At 37.4% G+C, this 24,360-nt stretch overlaps 1 protein-coding gene across 1 annotated transcript in view; it reads right to left on the bottom strand.

Moving 5' to 3' along the window:
- The window catches only part of RASA1 (RAS p21 protein activator 1), a 115,644-nt gene extending 113,009 nt beyond the window's left edge, over nt 1-2,635 (bottom strand). Inside the window, exon 1 of the mRNA XM_047825009.1 lies at nt 1,545-2,635. Within this exon, the coding sequence (XP_047680965.1) occupies nt 1,545-2,059 (515 nt within the window). The 5' untranslated portion in view covers nt 2,060-2,635. The remainder of the gene's footprint in view (nt 1-1,544) is intronic.
- Between the last annotated feature and the right edge of the window lie 21,725 nt (nt 2,636-24,360).

The raw sequence follows: 24,360 nt of genomic DNA, 5'->3' as shown, positions 1-24,360 counted from the left end.
CTAAAAATGTTCTACAAAATTCTTTTTTAAAAAAATTTAGAATACACTGAATATGCCTAATGCAATTCCGTTATGAACACTAGCATAAGACTATATTCTTTCAGTATGCAAAGTTGCACTTTATTATAACTGCAGTGCTGAGCAATGTATGGGCACCTAAATATTTGATTCTTTCAAAAAGGCTTGGAGGTGTGTAAACAGTGCTGTAAAATTCAAATTTTTCACACTTCCAGAACACCTTCAGAAGTCTATAAAACAAAGACATAGTATGGCAAGTTGGAATAAAACCAGACAAAAACATTAAATTCTCATTTAACAATATGAAAAATATACAACACTGCTATATCGTGGCTGACAAAAATAAGGCTAATTTTACTTTTCCACCTTAAGTATCAAAAGAAGTAGCCTGAAGTCAAAAATGGATTAGTATTACAGAATCTTTTCCTAATTCATTTTTTAAGTCCCTTCCAAATCCTCCAAAGCTTATCCAAAACAAACAAACCTTTCAATTGTCCATAGTGAATGTCAACATACGAACCAAATCTTTTTTTTCTGATACACTAAGGGTGTCAAAATTCTAAAGGTCAATTAATACTTACTTGAGTGATCTATATAAAAAGTTTTGCTATCATTAGCCACTTTTTATTTATTTACTACCATCAACATTTTCCTCCCATCAAGGTCCACCTTTATAAATACATAGCTATGTTCACTGACGAAGGGAAACGTACTCACTATTTGAAAAAGCCATTTGCCCTATGTGTTCAGCAATATTCTGTCAAAACTAATTGTCAAATATAACACTGTACTGGTCACCAACAAAGTGTTGAAGAGAAGCACACTTTTTATTTTACTTCAAAACTGTACTTACAAAGTCTCAACTGTAAAAGATTACACTAATAATAAATGGGAATTCTTTAGCCTAAGTTACAGACGTTGTTGGAGGATAGGCCCTTAATCACACCTGTAATTCACAGAACCCTTTCCTTTCTCGCTGACCCACATCTTCATAAATGATGTGAAGACTGCTGCATCGCTATACTTTCAATTGGCATAAATGGGGATTTGCAGTGCCACAGAAACAAAGCGTTCTGACCAATGGATGTTTCGAATGATTATCAGTACAAAACTCATTCAAATACTTGTATATTCAAAGCTTCTGACGAATAATCGGGCTTCACCAGGGAATACACACACAGGTTAATACAACCTCCGACTGCCTTGGCAGCTGAAAGCTCAGCTGAATCCCAGGACGCCACCTAAATTTGGAAGGGGCAGAACTATATCCGGTTCTCAATGGATACACATTTTCCCCATGCTTCTCATCTTAAAAACTTTACGTCTTCCCAGAGTAACAATAAATATACAAAGACGCCAGGGAGTATGCCCGCAGGGAAGATGAGTTATCAAATTAAATTCCTACGCGCGGAACCTGAAGCTTCAAAACTTTTCAGAACAAATCACAGCTGAAAGAACGAGGTAGGTTTTCCCACTTCTTTCCAGGAGCCAGCTTCCCCAGTCCCTGAACAGCTGTCCTGACTTACTGGTTAGTTGGAGGAGCAGTCAACGGGATGGCGACCTCTTCTTCCTCGTATTCTGGTCCATCCAGAGAGTCACCTTCGTCCACCGTTCCCAGGCCGGCGCCCAAAGGGGGCAGCTGAGGAGGAGGCGGCAGAGGAGGGAATCCGCCGCCTGCCCCGAAGGTCTCAGCAGGCAACGAAGTGGTCCCCTTGGCGAGACCCATCTCTCCTCCAAGTCCGGCAGCGGTGCCAGCCACGCCAGCGGCAGCACCTCCCCCTGACAGTCCGGCTCCCCCCATTGCCCCTGCCACAGACCCGGCTCCCAGGAACCCTGACCCCAAAGCGGCTCCGCCAGCCAGGTTCCCGGCTACTCCGGTCTCCGCCAGCCCAGGATAGGGTACGGCAGCCACAGGCAGGGCCGCGGGTATCTTCACCCTACATACTGCCGGATAGGCACTCGAGCCCGCGGCTGCGCCGCCTCCTGCTGCCCCGGCGGTCACCGGGCCGCCCTCCTCACTGCCGGCCTCGGCCGCCATCATGTTGAAGCCCGATCTACTCTGCCCTACCCAGCTCGCCCGGGAGCCCCGGGGGCCACCAGGCCCGGGCTCCGAGCCGCCCCACCCAGGCGCGTCCCCCCTTCAGCTCCCCAGGCGGAGGAAACAACAACAAAAGGAGAGAACCCGCCGCCGCGCCCCCTCCTCGGGCCACAGCCCCGGCTCCGGAGCTGCCCGGGTTACGGGAAGCGAAGTGGGCAAAAAACTCAACGCCTGCACAAACGCCGCCCCAAGCCCTCACCTTACACACCCACACTCACGCACACACACACACACACACACATGCACAGAAGTGAAAAACTTCCTGGCTGCACTAAAGAGGAAGGGAAGCACAGAGGAAGCGGCTGGGGCGGCTGCCGCTCCTTCAGCCGCCGCCGCCGCCACCGCCACCGCTTCTTCACCACCCTAGTTCCGGCCACCCCCACCGCAGCCACCGCCGGTGCCGCTGCTGGGGCTGGGGCCACTGCAGCCGCTTCATCCTCCACCGGGCTGGAGATGGGAGGGGTGGGGAGCCAAGAGGAAGGGGGGCGGGGTAGCGGGGAAATCGACTGAACTGCTCCCAACCTGGAGTGCTCAGTGAAACCGACTAGAGAGAAAGGAAGGCGGGGCACCAGTGGAGGAGCCGAGGGAAGGAAGGGCGGGGGAGGAGGGCGAGGGCAACTTCTGCGCAGGCGCGTTCCTGGCGCGGGCGTGGGGGCGCTGGGACTGGAGGGAGGAAAAGGAAGCGTCGGGAGGGAAGGAAGCGGCGGGGACGCGCGGTGCGCGGCCGTGCTCACTGTTTCGCTGTGGTACGAGCGTGTGGTGGTGTGGCCGTTTCTCCCGTGGGTGTCGCCGGCGGCAGGGCGCGCCTGCCTCTCTGGGTTTTGTTTGATGGGCGGAGGGGAGGAGTGGGTACCCGAGCACGCGGCCGTGCTGCACTGTGAAAGCAGGAGAGAAAGGAGGGACCAGGAGGGGTGGAGAGGAAGGAGCCGAGGAAAAGGGAAAGGAAGATGCCGCGAAGCCAGTTCACTGCTTCCTGACTGCTAGAAAAAGACACCTTTACCCAGCGGTGCAGAAACCGGACGCGAAGCCCGGGGATGAGGGACTGCCTCGAAGTTCGAGGCAGTGCTATTAATTGTTTTTTTTTTGTTTTCGTTGCATTCCATATTAAAAAATAAAATGAAATTTTAAACTACGTTCTGAAACTCAAACGAAATAGGGAAGTAATATGGGGTGACCTAAAAATTTTGGTGGAAATAATAGTTGTAAAGTGCGATTTCTGAGACTACACATTTTGTTTTGTTTCCCACAATCGCCATCTCTCCTGTCATACCTCTCTGTCTCTGTTCCCGCCCAACACACACACCAGTGCCATCGCAGGTATGTTGGGTACTAATGTGGTGTGGAGAGGAGGGATGACGTTCATTTGCGTGCAGAACACAGCGGGGCACGCTCCACAATGCACATGTGAAGCATAGAGAACCGTGAACCAGGCAAATACCAGGGTTCCAAAGTGCCATATACAATTATGCATAGCTTCAAAAATTATCAATAAACTGTTTTCTCACCCTAAATATAGCCAGAGAGATGGGGTTTGTTTTGTCTTTCATGCTGGACTATATATAAACTATCTCATGCATGCATATAGATGGAGGAATCATTACCATTGTTTGAAATTACAGTATGTGCAATTTGCCCTTTGGCAAATGATACTGTTTTGTTTTTTAATTCTCTCAGAAGGAATCCCACATTAAATACCTTTAAATATTGGTCTTTGAGATGGATGTTTTCTCTGCCAACGATGATCAAACCAAGAGAAGAGCACATAAGGAAGGGGATGGGTAGGGGCTATAACAGAGGCCCAGGAAAAAAGGAAAAGACCACTAAAAGAGGTGGCAAGGTATGCACAAGATATTTTCCTTTACTATATAAGTTTGCATAAGCACTATTTGCCAAATTAGTGACTAAGTTGATTAGAAAGTAATCCTGAGGACTTCTTCATTGTGCTTACCTCTTATACAGCATGCCACTTGTGAGAGCAAAGATGGATTAGTCACAAAAGTGGTCTTAGACCAGCATTATCCCAGGAACTTGTTAGAAACACAAATTCTTGGCTCCATCCCAGACCCTCTGAATCAGAAATCACAGGAATCTTTTACTAGGCTCTGCAAGTTTACACACTTAAGAACCACTATACTATAGTATGCTAATCAAGAAGGAGGTATGCAATACCTAAAAAATGGTTCTGAAACAAAGAAGAATAGATGAGAAAGCCAACTCAATGCCATTCATTAGGTAGGTGGATAACAGAAATAGGTATTGTGTTGCTAAGCCCTGGACTATTCTAGAAAGGAGGTTGGGAAATGAGAAAATGCATAATGAAGTAATTCCATAATACTTAATAATTTTAGTCCTACTTCTTACAGTGGCCTCCGTGAGAACAGTTTTTCTTTTTCTTTTAAACTTAGACCCTCAAAGTAAGAAGAGAACTTCAAAGTGCATATTCCACCAACTGCCAACAAATTTTCATGTAGCCTGTGCTTGAAAGCTACAGTGAATTACCACTTCAGTCCTCCAATACTCCCACCCCAATTACCCACAACAGCCTTTGAATGTAGGGCACTGGACTGGCAAGTTATGACCAGCTCTTGTTATCACAGATCTCTGAGTGCTCATACTTCTTCTGTATGCGCCTAAGATTCCAAGTCAAGCTCACTATTCTAATTTGCAGAATTGTCTTCTTCCCCCTTTTGAAATTCTTTAGCAATTAAAAGCCAATATTTAATCAGCCAACACCAATTACACACTGAGTCACATCGTTTTCTAGTTACTTTTAGATTTATGTATCTACAAAGCTAGACTGCAAATACAATATGTGTTCTACTGCCTAGCCCAGTACTAGACATCCATGTCAACAGCTTTGAACAGGTCTCCATCCTTTTAACAAATACTGGATTAGATCAGCTCACATCTTCGGATACCAATTACTCAATTAGTACGAACACCTACTGTATCTGTGTATCAACCTAATACCAATATCTTACCATATATTTAATCTTAGAGTTGTGCTGTCCTTTTTATCCAAAGACTGCCACTTATCATTCATGAGTTATTTTCAAATATCTTATATACTCCTTTTATTGGACAGATCTAGGCTTTGATCTTTACTATTACTTGTGTGCTTCCTGAATCTCAAGTCAGTCTTCCATCCTCAGTGACATTTTATTTTTATAGAAGGGTTGAATGTTTATACCTTATTTTTGTCTATTGCCTTTTTTTTCTTTTTCTATTCACCTTGACCTTCTACCCTTCTCTCATTTGTGGCCTCATGTTCTCTTTGCTCCTATGTATTTCTCCCTCAATTTCTGTTTCTGGGTTTCCTTTTCTTTTCTTCCAGGCCCCTGTATTTCTTGACTCCTTGAGCTTTCATGAGTCAAAGTCCTTAAAGTTTCGTGAGTCAAAAACTGAAGAACAACTTTAAAAAATATATATGAAATATCTATATGGAGAGAGGCATTACAGGGATTCTGCAGCAATTGGTGTTAGATGTGGTGTTATGTAACATCAGTTAACAAAGGGAAGTAAACAGTCTGTTAATTAAATTTACAGATAATATTAAACAAGGAGGTACTGAAAAAAAGAACAAATTACAAAAGAGGAAAATTCAAAATAACATTTAGCTTTAGTAAAACAATCTTTGATATCTGTGATTTTAGAAAAGTTATCCAGATATTGAATTAAATATAGTATTTAGTGAAAAATAAATAATCAAAAATGCTGGGCAAAGACTTGTGGGTGAAAAGAATCTGAACGTTTAATTTTTAGAAAATGAATTTGTCTCATTCTGATTTTATTGGCAACTTAAGTATGAATGTAATACATTCCAACATATTTTTCAGTTTTGATACCTCAGTATGTAAAAAGGTCATTCTTAGGCAGTTATATAATTATAGAGAACCTCAAGGGGTTTAGTACAAATATATGAGTTGTTTCTGAGGGGAAAACTGATCAAGAAGTAAGAAAGAGCTTACAGCTGTGTTTGAACAATCCCAAATTGTGTTTCATGCCCTAGCACATCCTCAGCTATACAAATAGGCTTCCAAGTTTATCTAAATAATACCAAAAGGTTCCATTGACCCAAAAAATTTTGGAAAGAAGCTTTTACTCCTAACCCCTAATATTCCTACTGCATTTGCTGACCTCATCTTAGAATCTTCAAGAGCACATTTTTCCTTATTAGGGAGATGTTGTGAGAAAATAACATTGAGGAGACAGAGGTTAAAGGAAATTATTTTGACTAAAAAGTAAATAGTTCTGCAGAGATTACAGTATGTGGCATATTAACTAAATAAGATTTATGAAAATTATAAACACTGTGAAGAATTTAGAGCATAGTAAGATCTCTGAGGCTATAAAATACACTTCAAAGAAAATTATCAGAAGCCTTCTTCTGATGACTAAAGGAACTTAGAGCAGTTGGATCTAAATGTTCCTTCTCTTGCAAGAAGAATAGATAAATGTCTTTAATTTTTATTAGTTTATTCTTATTCTACTGTCTTTATTTGGCTGATTTTTATTTATTCTTTATTAGCAATACTCCTCTTTTATTATTTCCAGTCTATTTTTCTTTGGCTACTATTTTCCTCTAACCAGAAATATTTCTGAATCACCTGACTGCACTTTGTTTCCTTTACATGATAGTTCCCTATGGGAGAAGTAAAAGAAAAAAGGAAGTATAATGGTTTTGAGGAAAGGGAAATGGGAGAGTCAGGATGAGTAAGACTCTGGTCCATATTTTCCTCCTATTTACACTCCCATTCTTTTCCCGTGTCAGCCACAATTTAAATATCACCTTAAGCACCATCTTGAAATCCAACTAATCTTTGGCCTCTTCACTTTAGGAGTTCTACAAAATCTCTAACTCATTGCATTCTTAAGTCTACCTAAAAATCTCCCGGTAACCCCTCCATCTCTAAATTCAGTTAGCACATTGAATATACAAACTTCTTTAATAGTTTTTATTTTTTTCAATGTTTGTTTACTTATTTTGTGAGATAATGCATGTATGCGAGCAGGGGAGGAGCAGAGAGAGGGAGAGAGAGAGAATCTTAAGGAGGCTCCACACTCAGCATGGAACCTAACACAGGGCTGGATCTCACAAAGGGGAGATCATGACCTGAACCAAAATTGAGGGTTGGATGCTTAACCAAATGGACCATCCAGGCGCCTCTTTAATAGTCTTTAAAATAAGTATACAATGAAAAGGTTAAGTGTGGCCTTGAGTTAATTACAGATAAAATAAGGCAGGAGTTTTAAGTACATCAGAATAAATTGTGAGTAACATAACTTTACAAAACTAAAACTACCTTTCTTAAATATTTCTAACTACAATTATTTCTCAATTCATGTCCCTTTGAAGAAATTTTCAACTTTACCTGTTATCTTAACACAACACTTTTTCTTTAAACTTTCTTTTCCTTCCTTATCTAATTGTTAAAATAACAGTGAAATATAACACATAGAAAGGTAGTGATTTCCAGATTTCTGGATTCAACAAACATTGAGAGACTATTAAATCGTTAGGACTGCTAACTTTTGGTTGCATTGTTGTGACTAACTACTATTTCCTACCACTTTATTTCCTAAAAGAAAAGGACATTTGAAGGCAGAAAGAAAGGCAGAGGGGTGGGGAGGGAAGGAGAAAAATAAAGGGAAGGAAATAATTTCCAGAAAGAGAAAAGTCTTTTGAATTACATAAATTTCACTTCATGAAACGTTCATCATATATTATGTCCTTTTTATTTTCCCACAGATTTTTTTTATATTTATTTATTTTGGGGAGAGTGCAAGCAGAGGAGGAGCATTGAGAGGGGGACAGAGAATCTGAAGCTGGCTCTGCACTGACAGGGTGACAGCAGAGAGCCCGATGTGGGGCTTGAACTTATGAACCTCAAGATCATGACCTGGGCTGAAGTCGGACACTCAACCAACTGAGCCACAAAGGTGCCCCTGCCACAGATTTTTTAAAAATTGGCTTCAGTTTGCTGACAGGGTATCTTAGTTTGGGTTTCTCCAGAAGCAGAATCTGAGTAAGACTTGAGCGTTAAGTCATTTATTGGGAGGTGATCACAGCAAGTTTCAGAAAGACAATAGGGAAGGGAAGAAAGCTAGAACAGGATGTGTTAATGAGCAGCTTACTGCTAATAGCAACTGAGGCTCATTCCCACCAGGGAGCTCTGGGAGACAACACAGAATCCACCTGAGAGTGTCACAGGTGAGGGTCAAAGAAACTGTAGTTTTTGCTTATCAGCTCCCATATGTTCATTTGTTGTTTATTGAGGGCTACTTCCAAGAGTATCTCCTCTCCAATCCCTCTACACTCGCCTCTTTGCAGGATGAGTGTCTCCCCAGGGTTGGGGAAAGCCCTCAAGGAGAGTGTTAACTGGTGTTTGCACTGACAGGCTATTGCCTGCATAGAATAGGTGAGTGCCAAATGGGTATGGGGTTGGCAAGGACAGTACCTACAATACCAGGGTTTGAGAACCTCTGTGATGAACTTATTTCTGATAAATATAGGTACTTTGGAATATCATTTGTTACGCTTGAGCCATTTTATATATAATTTATCCTACTCTATGACCTCCTAAGTTTATTTAGCACAACTGGCTAAGAGACGTATTCAGCGTTAACCATGTTGTAGCTGGAATGAGAACTCAACTCAACATTTCCCAACAATGCATATTATCACTGGAGCAAAGCTGACCAGAGGCAGTGGTTTTCTAAAATTCTCTATTTAATGCTTGATATCAAACATATTTCCTGTCTTCTTTTTTTGTTTTACATGTATTTTGATCTAGATTATAGAAGCAAAAGTGGCAATGCATTTGTCCTAAAATAGCTTATTGATAACCAATGGAAAAGACTAAAAACTATTTTGGATATCAAAATAGCATTTTGGGGATGCCTCGGTGACTCGGTCAGTTAGGCATCTGACTTCGGCTCAGATTCATGAGTTCAAGCCCCATATCAGGCTCTCTGCGGTCAGCAGGGAGCCCCCACTTCCAATCCCCTCTCCCTCTCCGTCTGCCCCTCCCCTGCTTGTACACACAATCACTCTCTCTCAAAAATAAACATTAAAAAAAATAAAATATCTTTAAAAAAATAAATTAAATGGCATTTCTGAAGAAATAATTTGATAGTATGTTTTACTTTATTAAAAGTGGTTCAAAATTCAGGCCTTTTATGTGTAGAAAATTTTCAAATCATCACAGGGCACGTGGGTGGCTTAGTCAGTTAAGCATCTGACTCTTGGTTACTGCTCAGGGCATGATCTCATGTCTAGTGAGTTCAAGCCTCTTTGGTCCTGCTCTTCACTGACTGCGTGGAGCCTGCTTGGGACTCTCTCCTCTCTCTGCCCCTTCCCTGCTTGTGCTCTCTCTCCCTCTCTCAAAATAAACAAACATTTTAAAAAAAAATTGTCATCAAAGTGCTTTCTCATGCATTGTTTTATTCACAACTCTGAAAAGGTATGACAATATTATTATTCTCATTTGACAGATGTGTAAGCTTTTGAGTTCCAAAGGTGTGGTCAATTCACCTCAAGTAATGGTGGTTTATTATAAGGATGCCTGGGGAAGTAAGGCAAGACAAAAAAAAAAAAAACTGTCCCACAATAAAAGTCTGGTCTCATAGGGAACTGTAATATCTTTATTTTTCAGGACCCAGAAGCAGCTCTAGGGAACTAACCGGAATGCTTGTGGTAATGCCTGAAGAATGGGGACCATATTATTATCTCCTCCAATGGCAGCACCATTGTTATGGCTCAAGTGCTCGGTCAGTAGTTCATTCTGTTTCTCTGCTCAACACAGACACTGCTTCTACTGATTCTGACTATACCCCCGGTATCAAACAGTGCTCTTCACACCTCTCTGTCTCAATATTCCTGCTTATTTGTGGCATCTACTACTTCTTTGTTTCCATTTACAAAAATATATTAAGTGCCAGGGAAACAATGATGAGTCAAAATAGGCATCATCTTTGCTGTCATGGAGCATACAATTTGGAAGGCAGACATTTAATCAACTAACCACATAAAATAAAAGCAGCAACAGTAAGATAAAGTATATTAGGGAAAGAAAAACTAAACAACTTGAAATCTTTATGGTTTTTATGGTCATTATACAGAGTGTTTGTTGAATGTTCACAGAGTATTGCAGTATAATAATGCAAGGGATGTATCAGCCCCCAATCTGGGATGCTGGGACAGATAGACTATTTAAATCCCTCCTCTGCCACTGCTGGCTTTATAACTCTGGTCAAGTTTCTTAACTTTCCTGAGTCTCAATTTCCACATCTATTATGTGTATGGATTGCAATATCTATTGCCGTAGGTTGGGTTCCTCCAGAAACAGATCCCAATATGAGAGTTGGATTATAAACTATTTGGGAGGTGATCCCAAGAAATTCCATTGCAGGGAAAGGAAGTGAGACAAGGAAGGGAAGGAAGCCAAAAAAGGGTATGTCACCAAACAGGTAATCACTGTGGGGACTCAATTCCACAGGGATCTATGTGAAATCATGTTAAACATATGTCAGACTTATCCCACCTGAGGAGTGAGGAAGCTGGGAGTACTTATTCTCCAACTCTCTTCCATGTACGTTGAAGGCTGCTCTGAGATTCTTTAACTCCCTACGTGTCTAAGATGTCCCATGCTCACAGGCAAGAGAGTTCCCAGTCACCAGGTAGACTCCATGACCATGCACTAGAGTGGTGAGTGACAAGGGAACATAAGTGGGGTGCTGAGAGCTTTTAAACCTACCTTTAGGAGGTTTTCATGGGGATTTGAAATACTGAGATAATGGAACAGAATAGGAATTCAATAAATTGTATCCACTACAATGAATAAAAGTCATGTTGAGAGGATAAAAATGCACTTATGAAACAGTAATGTAATAATACATGACAATGTAAAATTCAATATATAATTGTTAACATGAGTTAACATGTTACATTACTGCAATGGTAGTAGAAGAGTCAGTTTGTGTCCTGGAGAAAAAGGTCAAAGCTGTTTTTTGGTTTTCATTTTTTTCTTTTTTTGAGCTTCTATTTATCTTTCTCTATTGATTCCTTTAGTAGTTAAAGGACTAGATCTCCTACGAAAGGAGATCAGGAAAAGTGAGAAGACATGATGAACATTTTTCTGTGGTAAAAAAGGAAAGAGCCAGCCTTACTAGAGAAGAGAATTAATCAGAAAGGAAGATGAAGGTAAAGTTGTAAGTTAGGACAAAGGCATGGAGGTTTTAAAAAGCTAATCAGAGGCATTTGGATTTCATCTTAAGGCAAATAGGCAGCTGCCAAAGATTGTTGAATAAGGAAGATCATCATGGTAACAAAAAAAATCTAAGGATGAACATCAAGTATTAGATCTTAAAAGGAACATTGGAGTTCATCTAGTGTAAGTCCTACGCAACACAAAAGGCTTTTTTAGAGAAAGTCTGTGACTTGGTAAAAATGTGAACATTTACGGTGATTAGATGTTAAGATACGGCATTAGTTGTGTTAGAAAGTGGTTCCCTTTATTAAGCAGAGATGTACTGCTCGTGATTTCCTCACACAGGCCCTAGTTCATGTTTCTACATTTATGTTAAACATAGAGCCCTTAAAATACTTGAAGGTAACTAATAAGTCCTCCAAGCCATCTTCTTAAATTCTAAATGTTGGGAGTACCCTTGCCTTTCTTCATAGTGAAGAAATAATTATTTATTTCTAAATAATTTGAGCCAGATTCATGACTTTAAATACCACATATTTGCAGATGTCTCCAAAATTACGATCTCTAACCTCAGTCTCTCCTCCTAGCTCAAACTGTCCCTTGGCATCTCTATTTGAATACCTCATCTCCAAAATAAAAGTCTTGGATTTGTTCTACATAAAACTTCTCCCTCCAGGGTCCCCATGTGGTAGTAAATGGTACCAAGCACTCCCCTCATGGCCAGAAACCTAGATAACATCATTGATTCCTCTTTTTCTCGGACGTCACATTTCACACTTATCAGTGCATCCTCTCGGCTCTGCCTTCAAAATATATCTTACATTTCATTGCATTTTAATCTTAATTGTTACCACCACAGTCTAAGCCACCATCATCCCTTACCTCAACTTCTGTAATAGAATTTATAACAGTCTTCCTGCTTCCACTTTTACTTCTCTTGTCTAATCTACACATCTTAGCCAGGATGACCTTTTTAAAATGCAAATGAGATCACCTCACATTCCTTTTTAGAATCCTCCCATCACACATAATAAAATGCAAATTTCTTCCCATGACCTATAAAGCCTTAACATGACTTGGCCTCTGCCTCTTCCTTAAACCTCAGTCCCTACCACGCACCTTCACCTCGTGACTATAGTCTTGCTACACTGAATCTATGGCTGTTTCCTGAATATACCAAGAATCCTACTATCTCAGAGCCTTTAGACTTATTATACCCCCTGCATAAAACACTCTTAAACTGCAGTTTTGCCTGGTTTATTTCACTGAAGCTTGCTCAGACATCATGTCCTCATAAAGTTCTTCAATGACCACTCTAACCACAAAAACCTTCCACTTAACACTGTTTGATTTTTCTTCTTAGTGCTTTTCAATGCCTCAAGTTATAGCATATTTTCATTTGTTAACTTGTTTATTCTTCACCTCAACATATACATTATAAGCTTCATGAGAACAGGATTTCTGCCTATATTAACTGCTATATTCCACTTACCTAGGACAGTATCTGCCATATAGTAAGTGCTCAATCAGTCTCTGTGGAATGAAAGATGAACAGAAAAAAAGGAAAGAAGAAGAAAGGAGCTAGAATTTAGGGGGAATTCACATCCCACTGTTGAAAAACATTGAGTTTACAACAATTATCACTGAAGTGTTTTCCCTATGAATAATTGTCATGTCTCAGTGCTATATTTGTACAACTCAGTATTTAATCTGGTATATTCTAGTTTGTGTTTATTACTTCAAGCTTTCAAAAAAATTTTTAAATCCACATTATATAATACAATATATTGACTATGTCTTCTACCTATTTGGTGCATACGATGGTTAATTTTAGGCATCAGCTTGGCTACGCTATACTAGCCAGTTAATTAAATCCTACCTAGGTGTTGCTATGATGGTATTTTGAAGATTTGGTTAACAGTTAACTATAAGGAAAGATTACTATCAATAATGCATGTGGGTCACACCCAATCAGTTAAAGGCCTTAAGAGCAAAAACTGAAATTTCCTGGAGGAGTCATTCTGCCTCAAGACTGCAATGTAAGCTCCTACGAACTTTCTAATTTGCTGGCCTGCTTTTTCAGATGTGAAAAGTAAATCATGTATATTATCACTCAAAGACAAATTAGTAATACAATGGATGGAGCAAGTACAAAGCTAACAACCTCTCTATGTAGACATAAATCCATTATTTAATACCATTTAGGTAATTTGCTCAACAAGCAAAAAATCCTCTTAGCCTACCTTTACCTTATTCCTATGTGTATTATAAGTGATTTTGAAAAAATACCTTATGGGATAGATATGACTATTTCCATTCTGTAAATAAGAAAACCAGGGGTGCCTGGGTAGTTCAGGCGGTTAAGCATCTGACTTCAGCCCAGGTCATGATCTCACGGTTTGTAGGTTCGAACCCCACATAGGTTTCTGTGTTGACAGCTCAGAGCCTGGAGCCTCCTGCTTTGGATTCTTTGTCTCACTGTCTCTCTACCCCTTCCTCCCCTGTCTCTCAAAAATAAATACACATTAAAAAAAATGGGAAAAAAAAAAAGAAAACCAAAGCTTCCAAGTTTAAACTACTTGCCAAAGTCACACTATAGCACAGTACTCTTCTAGTCAGAACATGTATCCAATATCTATCTTCTGGATTCTTTTGTAATTATTACACCAACTGATCTAACTCATCAGGAATCCATTATCACACCTGTAAGCTCTTTCATTAGACTAAGATGTAATTTTTATGAAGATTTTTGTTGGAGCTCATTTAAAGCTACCATGTTCCCATTTAGTATTGTCTAACTTATCTTGGATCACAGGTCCTTCTTAAGTTGATTTCCAATCAAGCCACACTCAGAGTAGATTGGGGGAAGTAATTCAAAGAGGTTTGTAACCGACTGGATGTGAAAAGCAAAGAAGACAGAGGTTTTTTGGATTTTTTTTTTTTTTGCCTTTTTTAAAAAAAGTATTTCTTTTGACAGAGAAGGAGAAAGAGAGAGTACGAGCAGCGCTGAGGGGAAGGAGGGGAGCAGGGCAGACAGAGACTTCAAGTAGGCTCTGTGGTGTCAGAGTAGAGCCCCACGTGGGGTTCAAACTCACAAACCGTGAGATCATGACCTGAGCCAAAACCAAGAAGAGTCCAGGGCTTAACCAACTAAGCCACCCAGGTGCCCCTGGCTTTTTGTTGTTGTTGTTGTTGTTGTTGTTTGCCTTTTTAATAACTCCACTATATTAAGTCAAAGATAGGAGTGGTAGATTATACTTGTCATGAGTTGCTCTCTGCCTATCTGTAAGAAGATTATATGTACCCACATACTACCATGTGACTTGTAGTGCCTATCTAACAATGGAGTACACTTTCTAGCCCCATTGACAGGTTTGCCCATGTGATTTGCTGTGGCCAATGATATATACACAGAAATGAAATATGCCAATAGATATTTCTTCCAATACTCTTGCTCTTTCCCATTGCCATTAGAATAGAATGTTCTACACAAAAACTGTTCCTTTGGTCAAGGTCCCAGAATAAGAAGATACAATGAAGCAAAACCACGGGTAAACTTGTTGGCAAACATGTAATTTGAGGAAGGAATAAATCGTTATTTTTATTAATCAGAGATAAAATAGTTTTTATTAAACATCTGCAAATGGCACAATGGTAGACAAGATTTAGAAATTAGAACTGGCATTTCTTATGGAGGGTGACTATTTGCTCTGGCAGTATTCTTCCCATCTTTATCTAAGGAATATTGTTATTTTTAAAATTTTTATTTAAATTTTAGTTAGTTAACATACAGTGCAATATTGATTTCAGGAATAGAACTCAGTGATTCATCACTTAAATACAACACCCAGTGTTCATCATAACAAGTGCCCTGTTTAATACCCATTGCCCATCTAACCCATCCCAAGTCATTATTATCTTAAGGAACAGATTTCTGGGATCATTTGTTACTGAAGGAGAGTCGGCTAGTAAAGGCAAAGGATCCATAACAATCAAATATAGTAAAAAGTAATGGTCATTTAGGATTATGCTAATAGATCAGAAAATGCTACAAGTTTACATAGCCTAGAATCTAAATTATAAATAAGCTTTTGCTACCATTAGGAAATAACCAAAAATATCTTCCAAAAGATTATGAAGATTTTTGAGGAACAAAAATGCTTTAAAATCTGAATCATCTACATAACTGTGTACATAGTTATACCTCAGTCAAAATGCATTAATTTGTAGACAGAATTTGAACAATGATGATAGACAGAATAGATAATTAGGTTTTTGTTTGGGATGGGGAGTCTTTGCTCTTTTGGACTGAGGTATTCAAATTGCTTTTGGATTTTCAGTTGCCATTTCTCCATTTGCCTTATTAATAAATCTTAAAGTTGACAAGGGCTTCCAAATATGTACTTTGTTTTTTGGTATAAATATTTTTTATGTCTTAGCCAATAAAAAGGAAATCCATGAAATTTCTATACTTTGGAGATGCTTGAACCAACTAGAAAAATATATCAAGGATTTTTTATGTTTGTTTGAAAAACCAAAACAAATATACTTGGTTAAAAAATACAGTGCCATGTTATTTACCTAGCCAGTTAAAAATTTATGACTTATTCATATAGCTTGACTTATTTAAAATTGTGTTTTACTCAAGTAAAATATTCAGTCTTTTAAAACTTGGCATTAACCAAACCATGAGAGGATTTTGGCCTGAAGTTTCTTAAATGCATTATGTATTGATGATCTTATTTCCTGAGCTTTCTGACTGAGATCATGGACAATATGCTGCTTATATAATCTTTGTTCTTAGATGATATAGTATGTTCAGCTTTTCAAAATGTTCTACTAAACCAATTATGATAATATTACAGGAATAAATTTACCTAATTAAATAAGTTTTGGAAGATTATGTGGTCATATGTAATATTTTTCTATATTCTGGATCTATAAAGGCTTTATATTATATCATTCATCAGATGTGAAGAAAAGTTCTGAGATTTATTAAAGGGCTAAAAATGTGTGATTCATCCTCATGTAAAACAATTTGCTGTCCCTTACAGTAATTATTTTTATTTTTAAATTGATTTAAAATATTCTATTTTTAATGTTTATTTATTTTTTAGACAGGGGAGGGACAGAGAGGGTGACAGGATCTGAAGCAGGCTCTGCACTGACAGGAGGGAGTTCGATGCAGGGCTCAAACTCGCAAACCATGAGATCATGGCCTGAGCCAAAGTTTAATGCTTAACTGACTGAGCCACCCAGGCACCTATGATTAAAATATTCTTTTTGATAAGTTGATAAAATGTTAACATTTTGTCTCATTTTATACAGACTAGATAAATATGTTAAGACTATCATATTGTTCCATGTTATAATAGTACTTATTTCTAAAAACTTTATATTTTTAGTTTTATATTGTTACAGCAAATATTTCATAATTTATATTTTTGTTTACTTTTTGATATATCAGCATTAATTTTTACTTCTGTAATTAAAATAAAATGCTAGATGGGGCATCTGGGTGGCTCAGTCAGTTGAGTATCCGACTCTTGATTTTGGCTCAGGTCATGATCCCAGGGTCATAGCATCGAGCCCTGTGTTGGGGAGCCTGCTTAAGATTCTCCCTCTCCCCTCTTCCCTTCCCTAGTGCATGCTCTCTCTCTCTCAAATAGAAAATAAATAAAATAAAATAAAATAATAAAATGAAATGAAATGAAATGAAATAAAATAAAATATAAAATAAAATAAAATAAAATAAAATAAAGTAAAATATTAGGAGAAGATAGAACCAGGCAATGCTATGACAAGATTTAAGGATTCTCTAGGAAAAGAACATTGTGGTTATGGCAGATCTTGTTAGTTGTTTATCCATAAACCTTCTCCTACATCTTTTTTTTGCTAACTGAATCTTGATTTCGTTTAGGATGGCAATGAGTCTAGCCTAAGCAATGAATCCCAACTGCTCCCAGCCAGTCTTTAGCAATCCTGTTCCCTTTGGCAGACACTTAAATTCCCAGGCACCCTTGCAACTCAACATGACCTAGGATCCACTTGGGTTCCTTTCTGGTTTCTGGATCTGTGTCACAGTTAAAAAGACCTTTGCCATTATTTCACCATTTTAAGAAATTCTCCCAGTTATCTTTTGGTGCTTTTATGGTTTCCATTTTTAGGTTGTTTAAATATTTAACTTATTTGGAATTTATTTTGGTATAAGGAGTGAAATAGTCATCCACCTTTGTTTTTCTTTCTCTCTAAATATAACTTCATCCTTTCATACACTTAGTCATTGTCTTTATTTTACTTTTTTTCCCATGACACACTTACCCTGGTTTAAAACATTTTTTGATTCTCAGAGTGAGGTATTATTAAAAGAAGGAAGTAACATTAGGACTCACATTTTAATTATCTTTGGCATTCAGGGAAAGCTTCTATTATACTTAAAAGTTTGGAAATGGGAGATCAAGAACAACCTGCTTGAAATACCTCTTCCTTCCTTCACTTTATATAAACATCCACTTTAGAGTGAAAATACCAAGGAGGAAAAAAGGAACTTCCAGAAATATACATGAAATATGATGATTTATCCAAAATTCTGTTGAAAATTTTTTGGGTGTCAAAGAGATTTCTGGCATTACACTTTTTAAAATTTAAACAGAGGCCCTTTGTAGTTAAATGCTGTATTTTTATCAAAGGAAGGAATCACTTCTTGCTTTCTGTAGAGGAGATGTGTTTCATACATCCCCTATTCCTCTGAATGGATCATGATTCTCTTTATAAATAGAAATAGAATACCATTTATAGTTATGGTCTAGGTTAGGAACACAAGTTTAAGGAAGATTCCCTTTAACATGAACCCATATTAAGGGATTTGAGAAAAGATAATTTTTTACAAAACTGGCAAACAAGAATGCTTGTTGAACGTAGGTGATAATGGTACTTGGAAGTTTATCATCCTGTTCATTCTACTTTTATGTACATTTGAAAAGTTTCATAATGAAAAGAGCGATATTTTAAACACTTGGTAGTCATTTACAGCTTATTTTGTATAAAGATCCTTAGAACAATGGCGGAGGAGCTTCCAGTAAGAGGTGAGGAGGGCGCACCTTAGAGGGATGCATTCCTATCAATTAACAACTGGAAATAAAGCTATCATTTCCCAAACATTTGGAAATAACCCTTGTCCACCCAGGAGGAAGGAAAGCTTGAAAGGAGAACAGTACAAAATCTTCCGAACGTAATACAAAAGGGATCTGAAGACAACTACCAAACTTTCTTGAAAACAGTGTCTTTCCGTTAGACTAAAGTTGTATTACAATACTCCATTAGTGTGGCTGACTAGTTGTTATGAGTCAACATCACACCCCAACTTTTAGGACATTATGTCATAGTTTTGTAGCTATTTATTATTTCTTTTGTGAACAAAGGGTCTTTCTCTTCACTACAGTTTTGAGCTGTCCAGACAAATACAGAATCTAAAAATATAAACAGAATGGCACTTAGATTATTAAGGACCCAAATTAATTAACAGACATTATATATATGATATTAAATATGATATATTAATTATATATCAATCATATATATCCTCTGATTTCCATTTCAATTCTAAGATTCAAATATTCTTTGATTTGAAATAAACTAAGAATGAAACATAAAATAGCTCAATGTTCATTAAAGCCACATTTGTACTGAATTCTCAATCAAATTTTTCTAATCTTATAGCTTCATTTTTATCAGTATTCAGTTCTGCAAAAATGTTAATTAAAAGAACAGGAGAAAAATGTTGGTGAATGAGATAGGGTTCATTCCCAAGCCAGATCTCTCTTGTAGGTGATTCAAGCTAAAAGTTATATCATGTTTATTCTCATCTTCATTTCCAAGAAAAAAAAAAAGAGAGAGAGAGACAGAAAAGAAAAAAAAAAGAGATAGTGGGCTGAAAGGGACCAAGAAACATAAAAAATCAAAACCATTTTCAAGTATGTCACAAAGATGTAAATGAGAGGAATTGGAATATGAAATTATTCATTTTAAATAATAAGAAGCAGCAACAGAAGGAACAGATAGGAGAGGAAAAACAATATGAAGGTGGGGAAGGGAATTGTATTTTGTTGTTTCATTTTGGTAGGCAGGGAGAACAATTAATTTTGAGGAAAAGAGATATATAAAGAGGTTTTTATGAAGTTTTGGAGAGTGATTGGAAAAGGCATTGCTTTTAGAGTCATGTCTGTATTTATTTTAGATATGTTTCTAGGTTGGCATAGATCTATCTAAATTTGAAATAAAGTAGGCGCAGTTTTATTCAATTTTCAGTTCAATAAAATGAGCTTCACTTGTGTTAGTCTAAAGCATGTGTGTTAATATTCCTTCTTAAGGTCACTATTTAAGAAGACGTTATGTTAATTTTATTGTCAGTGACTCAATATTAGTTAATGTTAAATCAAAATACTGAGAGGAGGCTTTATATATTGGAAACCCTCATTGTTCATTCATTTGTTAATTCAGATACAGTAGGGTGAAAAGATCACAAGCATTATTTTCACTTAGAACAGCTTGAGTTCTAGATGTACCACGTAAAAGGTGGGTGATTTTAGGCAAATCAAACTTAATGGTTTCTATTTTTTATATATTTAAGTTCAATGATGATATTTTTTAGTTCTAGAAGTTCCATTTGGTATTTTTTTCGAAATTGCCTGGAACTGTTTGAGAATGTCATTCGTTTTTCTAAGTTTTTTTTTCTTGAATATTTGAACATACTTTGTTATAGTCAATATCTAATAATTCTACTATCTAAAGTTCTTGGGGTGTAAGAATGCTGTTTGTTGTGTTTGTTGACTCTAACTCTTGATGGATGATTTTCTCATGTGTTTCGTAATTTTGGATTGTGAGTGCATTTAAATCAGAGCTTTATTTGTGGGAATCCTGCATGATGTCCTTCTAGAATGGTTTGTACTTTTACCTCTAGGCAAGATGGAGTAACAGGGACTGTATTTACCCTCTTGCCTGAAACAACTAAAATTCTGGACAAAAGATATAAAACAACAGTTATTAAAGACATTTATTATTAAATGTTATTGAAGACAGTTATTAAAGACATTAAGCAACAAAGACAATGGTCTCTCAGAGATGGGAATTAAATGAGGTAAGTTTCATGATTAAGAGGGTTTCTGGGGAAAGGGCACCCAGAAAAGCTCAGCAGTTTTATTGAGGTGAAAAGATGGAATTGGGAAAGTGGAAAGCCAAGAAAGCTAGAGATTACAAATCAGAATGTTCAGGAGAAGAGCTGCAGAGGAAGAGAATTTCAGAGAACTGTAGAGGGTGTCCTCACATCTAACATACTAATTAAAAGGCAAAGGTTAACATATTGGACAAAAAAGTAAGACCTAACTATATACTATGTACAAAAACCACATTTTAATTATAAAACATAAAGATAAAAGGATAGAAAATGATATACCATGCCAACACTAACCATAAGAAAGTTGGAGTGGCTATATTAATAGTAGAAAACTAGATTTCACAGAAAAAAAAATATTACCAAGGGTAAAGAGAATTATTTTATAGGCTGGTTTGGTGTTTTCTTCTGCAATTCTTCTCATGAGTATTATTGGCTTTGATATTAATGGACAACAGGGAGAAAGATTAGGCCTTAGTGGAATAAGAGGCAAGGAGTTGGCACTGAGGCTGGAAATTTCTTGGCTTAAAAGTTTCCAGACCCTAGAGAGAGTATAAATTTTAATCTCAAAACTGAATGTTGTCCTAAAGTAAATTCTGAGAAGACTTTGTTTTCTGACCCAGAATGCAGAGTGAGGACAAGCTTTTTCTGTCCTCACTCTGGTGTTACAGGGTTATTTATTTATTTATTTTTCTACTTCACCCTTTTGCTCCATTGCAGTAAGACCATCTGCTTACCAAGGGTCTCAGTTCTAAATCCCCATCTCATCTTGTCCAAACCTTGCCTCCCCATATGTCTATGCTTATAATAAATGAGAATACCTCGCATGCCCCAACCGTAAGACAACTTGTAGCTCTAATTTTTAGTTTTTCTCCACATTTGATCTCTGAGGATTTCCTTTACTTTCTTGTAAGTTCAGCTATGCATTTAAAGGATGTTTGTTATATTTTACCTGTATTTTTGTGTGTACTTTTTGGGAGGTTTTTCAGATACAGATTACCATAAGGCTGGTAATGAAAGTCTGCCTTCTTCTAAGTGAAATAGGAATGATAGTGGCTATTATAGGATGAGGGTAATATTTGAAGATTAATATTTATAAAATGCCCAGCACAGTGCTTGAAGTACAGTTAGTGCTTGACACAGATAGTGATCATTGGATAAGTGACTGTGGTGTCAAAGCCTTGGTACTTTAAAGATTACAAAACTCTAGAAAGAGTGCACTTTGGAGAACAGAAATAGGTTAGACACAGCTGTCTTGTTATTTTTGTAGGGTTTCAATAGGAATTTATCAATACTTTTTTCAAAGACTTTTCATTTTTTGTATTAGTAATCATAGTTTTTTTACATGAAGTACTCTTCCCTTTCTGAGGAAAAACCAGTATATAAAATGGTTTAATTATTTGAGAATAGCTACTGTCTAAATACACTATATTGAATAGTAAATTAATTTAATTCCTAAAGAAGGAAAAGTTTATCCATATCTTTGTCAAAACTAGTATTGAAGATGCTGAGATACAAAATAAACAGTTTTTTCCCCTAAAAAATCTGGGAATCTGCTGGATATATGAAACATATACATACTTGAAGAAAAGCAGCTGACTGTGTTACCAGAAAATATGTGCTTTAAAATAAACAACAACAATGGTTACAGTTAAGAAATACCATTGGAAGTTCAGAACAGGGAAAGCCCCTTGGTTTGAATTAGTCAGGAAAAACTTCACAGCAAATGTGAGAATAACTAGGTAGAATTAGGTAGGAGGGAAAGAAGGTAGCAAGAGGACAGGGAAAAAGATAGGGAAGGTCATGGAAGCAGTACAATGAAGAAATGAGAAGGCTAGCCTAACAAGAGGGTACTTTGTAAAAAGGAGGGAAAAGCACATTGAGGAAGTCTCTGAACGTCAAGGACTTATATTTTAAGCATTAAGAGCAGATGAAGATTGAGACCATGATGTAAGGAAAAAGACTTTCTAGGATAATTGTCACTCCAAGATATTATATGAAATACTCTTTTATATACGTATGTTTCTTCTCACTCTAGAAAATATGCTTCTGAGGGCAGGAGTCTAATGCACTGCTGTCTTCTTAGCATTTAGATCACTTCCTAATAGGGGCATCAAGGAAAGAATGAATGAATGATTCACTTGGCAGTAGTATGCAGAATGAGCTAGATATGAGGAGAGTTTTGAGGCAGGGCAACTAGTTTGGCTTTTGATATAAAGCAGGTGCAATGAGAATAGAAATTACAGGAAACACTGTAAAACCACTGGTGACTTACTCATTGTGGCCATTCTGGTGCCTGGCATGGTGCCTAAAATCAGCAGGCCCTTGGTAAATGTTTATTTAATGAATGAGGGGAATGACATTAAACTTAGAGACTATTTGTTATAGGTATACGGTAGGGAAGGGCATGGAAGACGACTTTGAAGTTTCCATTATTAGTACTGGGAGGATGATGATGCCATAAATAAAAAATAGATTAGGAAAGAAGAATAGTTTTAGGGAAGAAAATGCTGCATTTTATTTTAGAAATGTTGAATCCAATTTAAGCTCTAAGATATGTGTGTGTAAATGCTTGTAGTTATTACACAAGTTCAATAACAGCTTATGTTTCACAGATATGTTAGCTACAATATTATTCTTCATTTTTTCTGGCAAATGATTTCTAGAGTTATCCCTTTTATAAAAAACTAGAAAAAATAATAACATTGTTGCATGGGTTCTCTCTTAAAATGAACTATTTTAGTGTAAAAAGTAAAAATATTGGTAATCCAAGTGGGTTTCTATTTTTAATTGTATATTATATTCTAGCATGATAATGTTAAATGTACATAGTTTTATTTTTACATTGTTTCATCTCTGTAATTTTTAACACTGAGCCATCACAATTTTTCCTCCTCTTCCTCCTTCTTTAAATATCTCTCTCACATTTTTTCTAATCTTCATATCAAGAACAGAGTGGATTTTTACATTATTTAAATACATTCCTTATGTTGGGAATTTACATATGACCAATGTGCACCTGTAGTGAGCAGGATTCTAAAACAACCCTTAAAATCCCCACTCACTGATGTACAAGCCCTGTAGAATCCTCTCACCTTGAATATAGGCAGGACCTATTAATATGTTGGGATAGCCACTCCCTTGATTAAGTTATATTGTATAAGACCTCATCTAAGCCAATTAAAGGGACAGATTCTCCTCTGGTCTTGAGGAATTGCCATATTGTGGAGAGGATCCCATGTCCAAGAATGGCGGGCAGCCTCTAGAAGTTGCAAACAGTCCCCAGTGGACAGCCAGAAAAAAAAAAAAGCAAGGAATTCAGTCTTTCAGTGGCAAGAAAATGAATTCTGCCAATAACCAGTGAGTTTTAAGAGGAGCCTAAAGTTTCAGAAGTGATCATAGCTCCAGTTGATACCGTCATTTCAACCTGGTGAGAGCCTGAGTTCAAGACTTGGTTAACTTGTACCTGGACCCCTGACACATAGAAATTGACATAATAAATTTGTGTTGTTCTTAAGATGCTACATTTGTAATTTTTATGAAGCAATGGAAAACTAACACATCACCCTTGTTTATGTATTTCCTTGTCTGTAATTATCCAAATTGTAGACTTTAATGACCTTTGGCAGAAATTGTTAGCTCAACTGCTTTTTGATTACCATTTAAATTTTTTAGAACATCTTTTTAGAAGATTAATTATCACTGACAAACCATAACCTTCTCTTCAATATTTGTTCATCATATACTTTGATTAATAATATTTTTAGTCACATGCTTGAGATACAAACTGATGACCAAATATTAAATAATTATAAATACTCATCTTTGCTGCCTCAAAAAAGGAATGATACTACGTGTGTGTGAGT

The sequence above is a fragment of the Prionailurus viverrinus genome, chromosome A1 (genome assembly GCF_022837055.1).
Source record: "Prionailurus viverrinus isolate Anna chromosome A1, UM_Priviv_1.0, whole genome shotgun sequence".
Lineage (NCBI taxonomy): Eukaryota > Metazoa > Chordata > Mammalia > Carnivora > Felidae > Prionailurus > Prionailurus viverrinus.
Note: the sequence above shows the minus strand (reverse complement) of the source record. Positions and strands in the feature narration are given on the sequence as shown.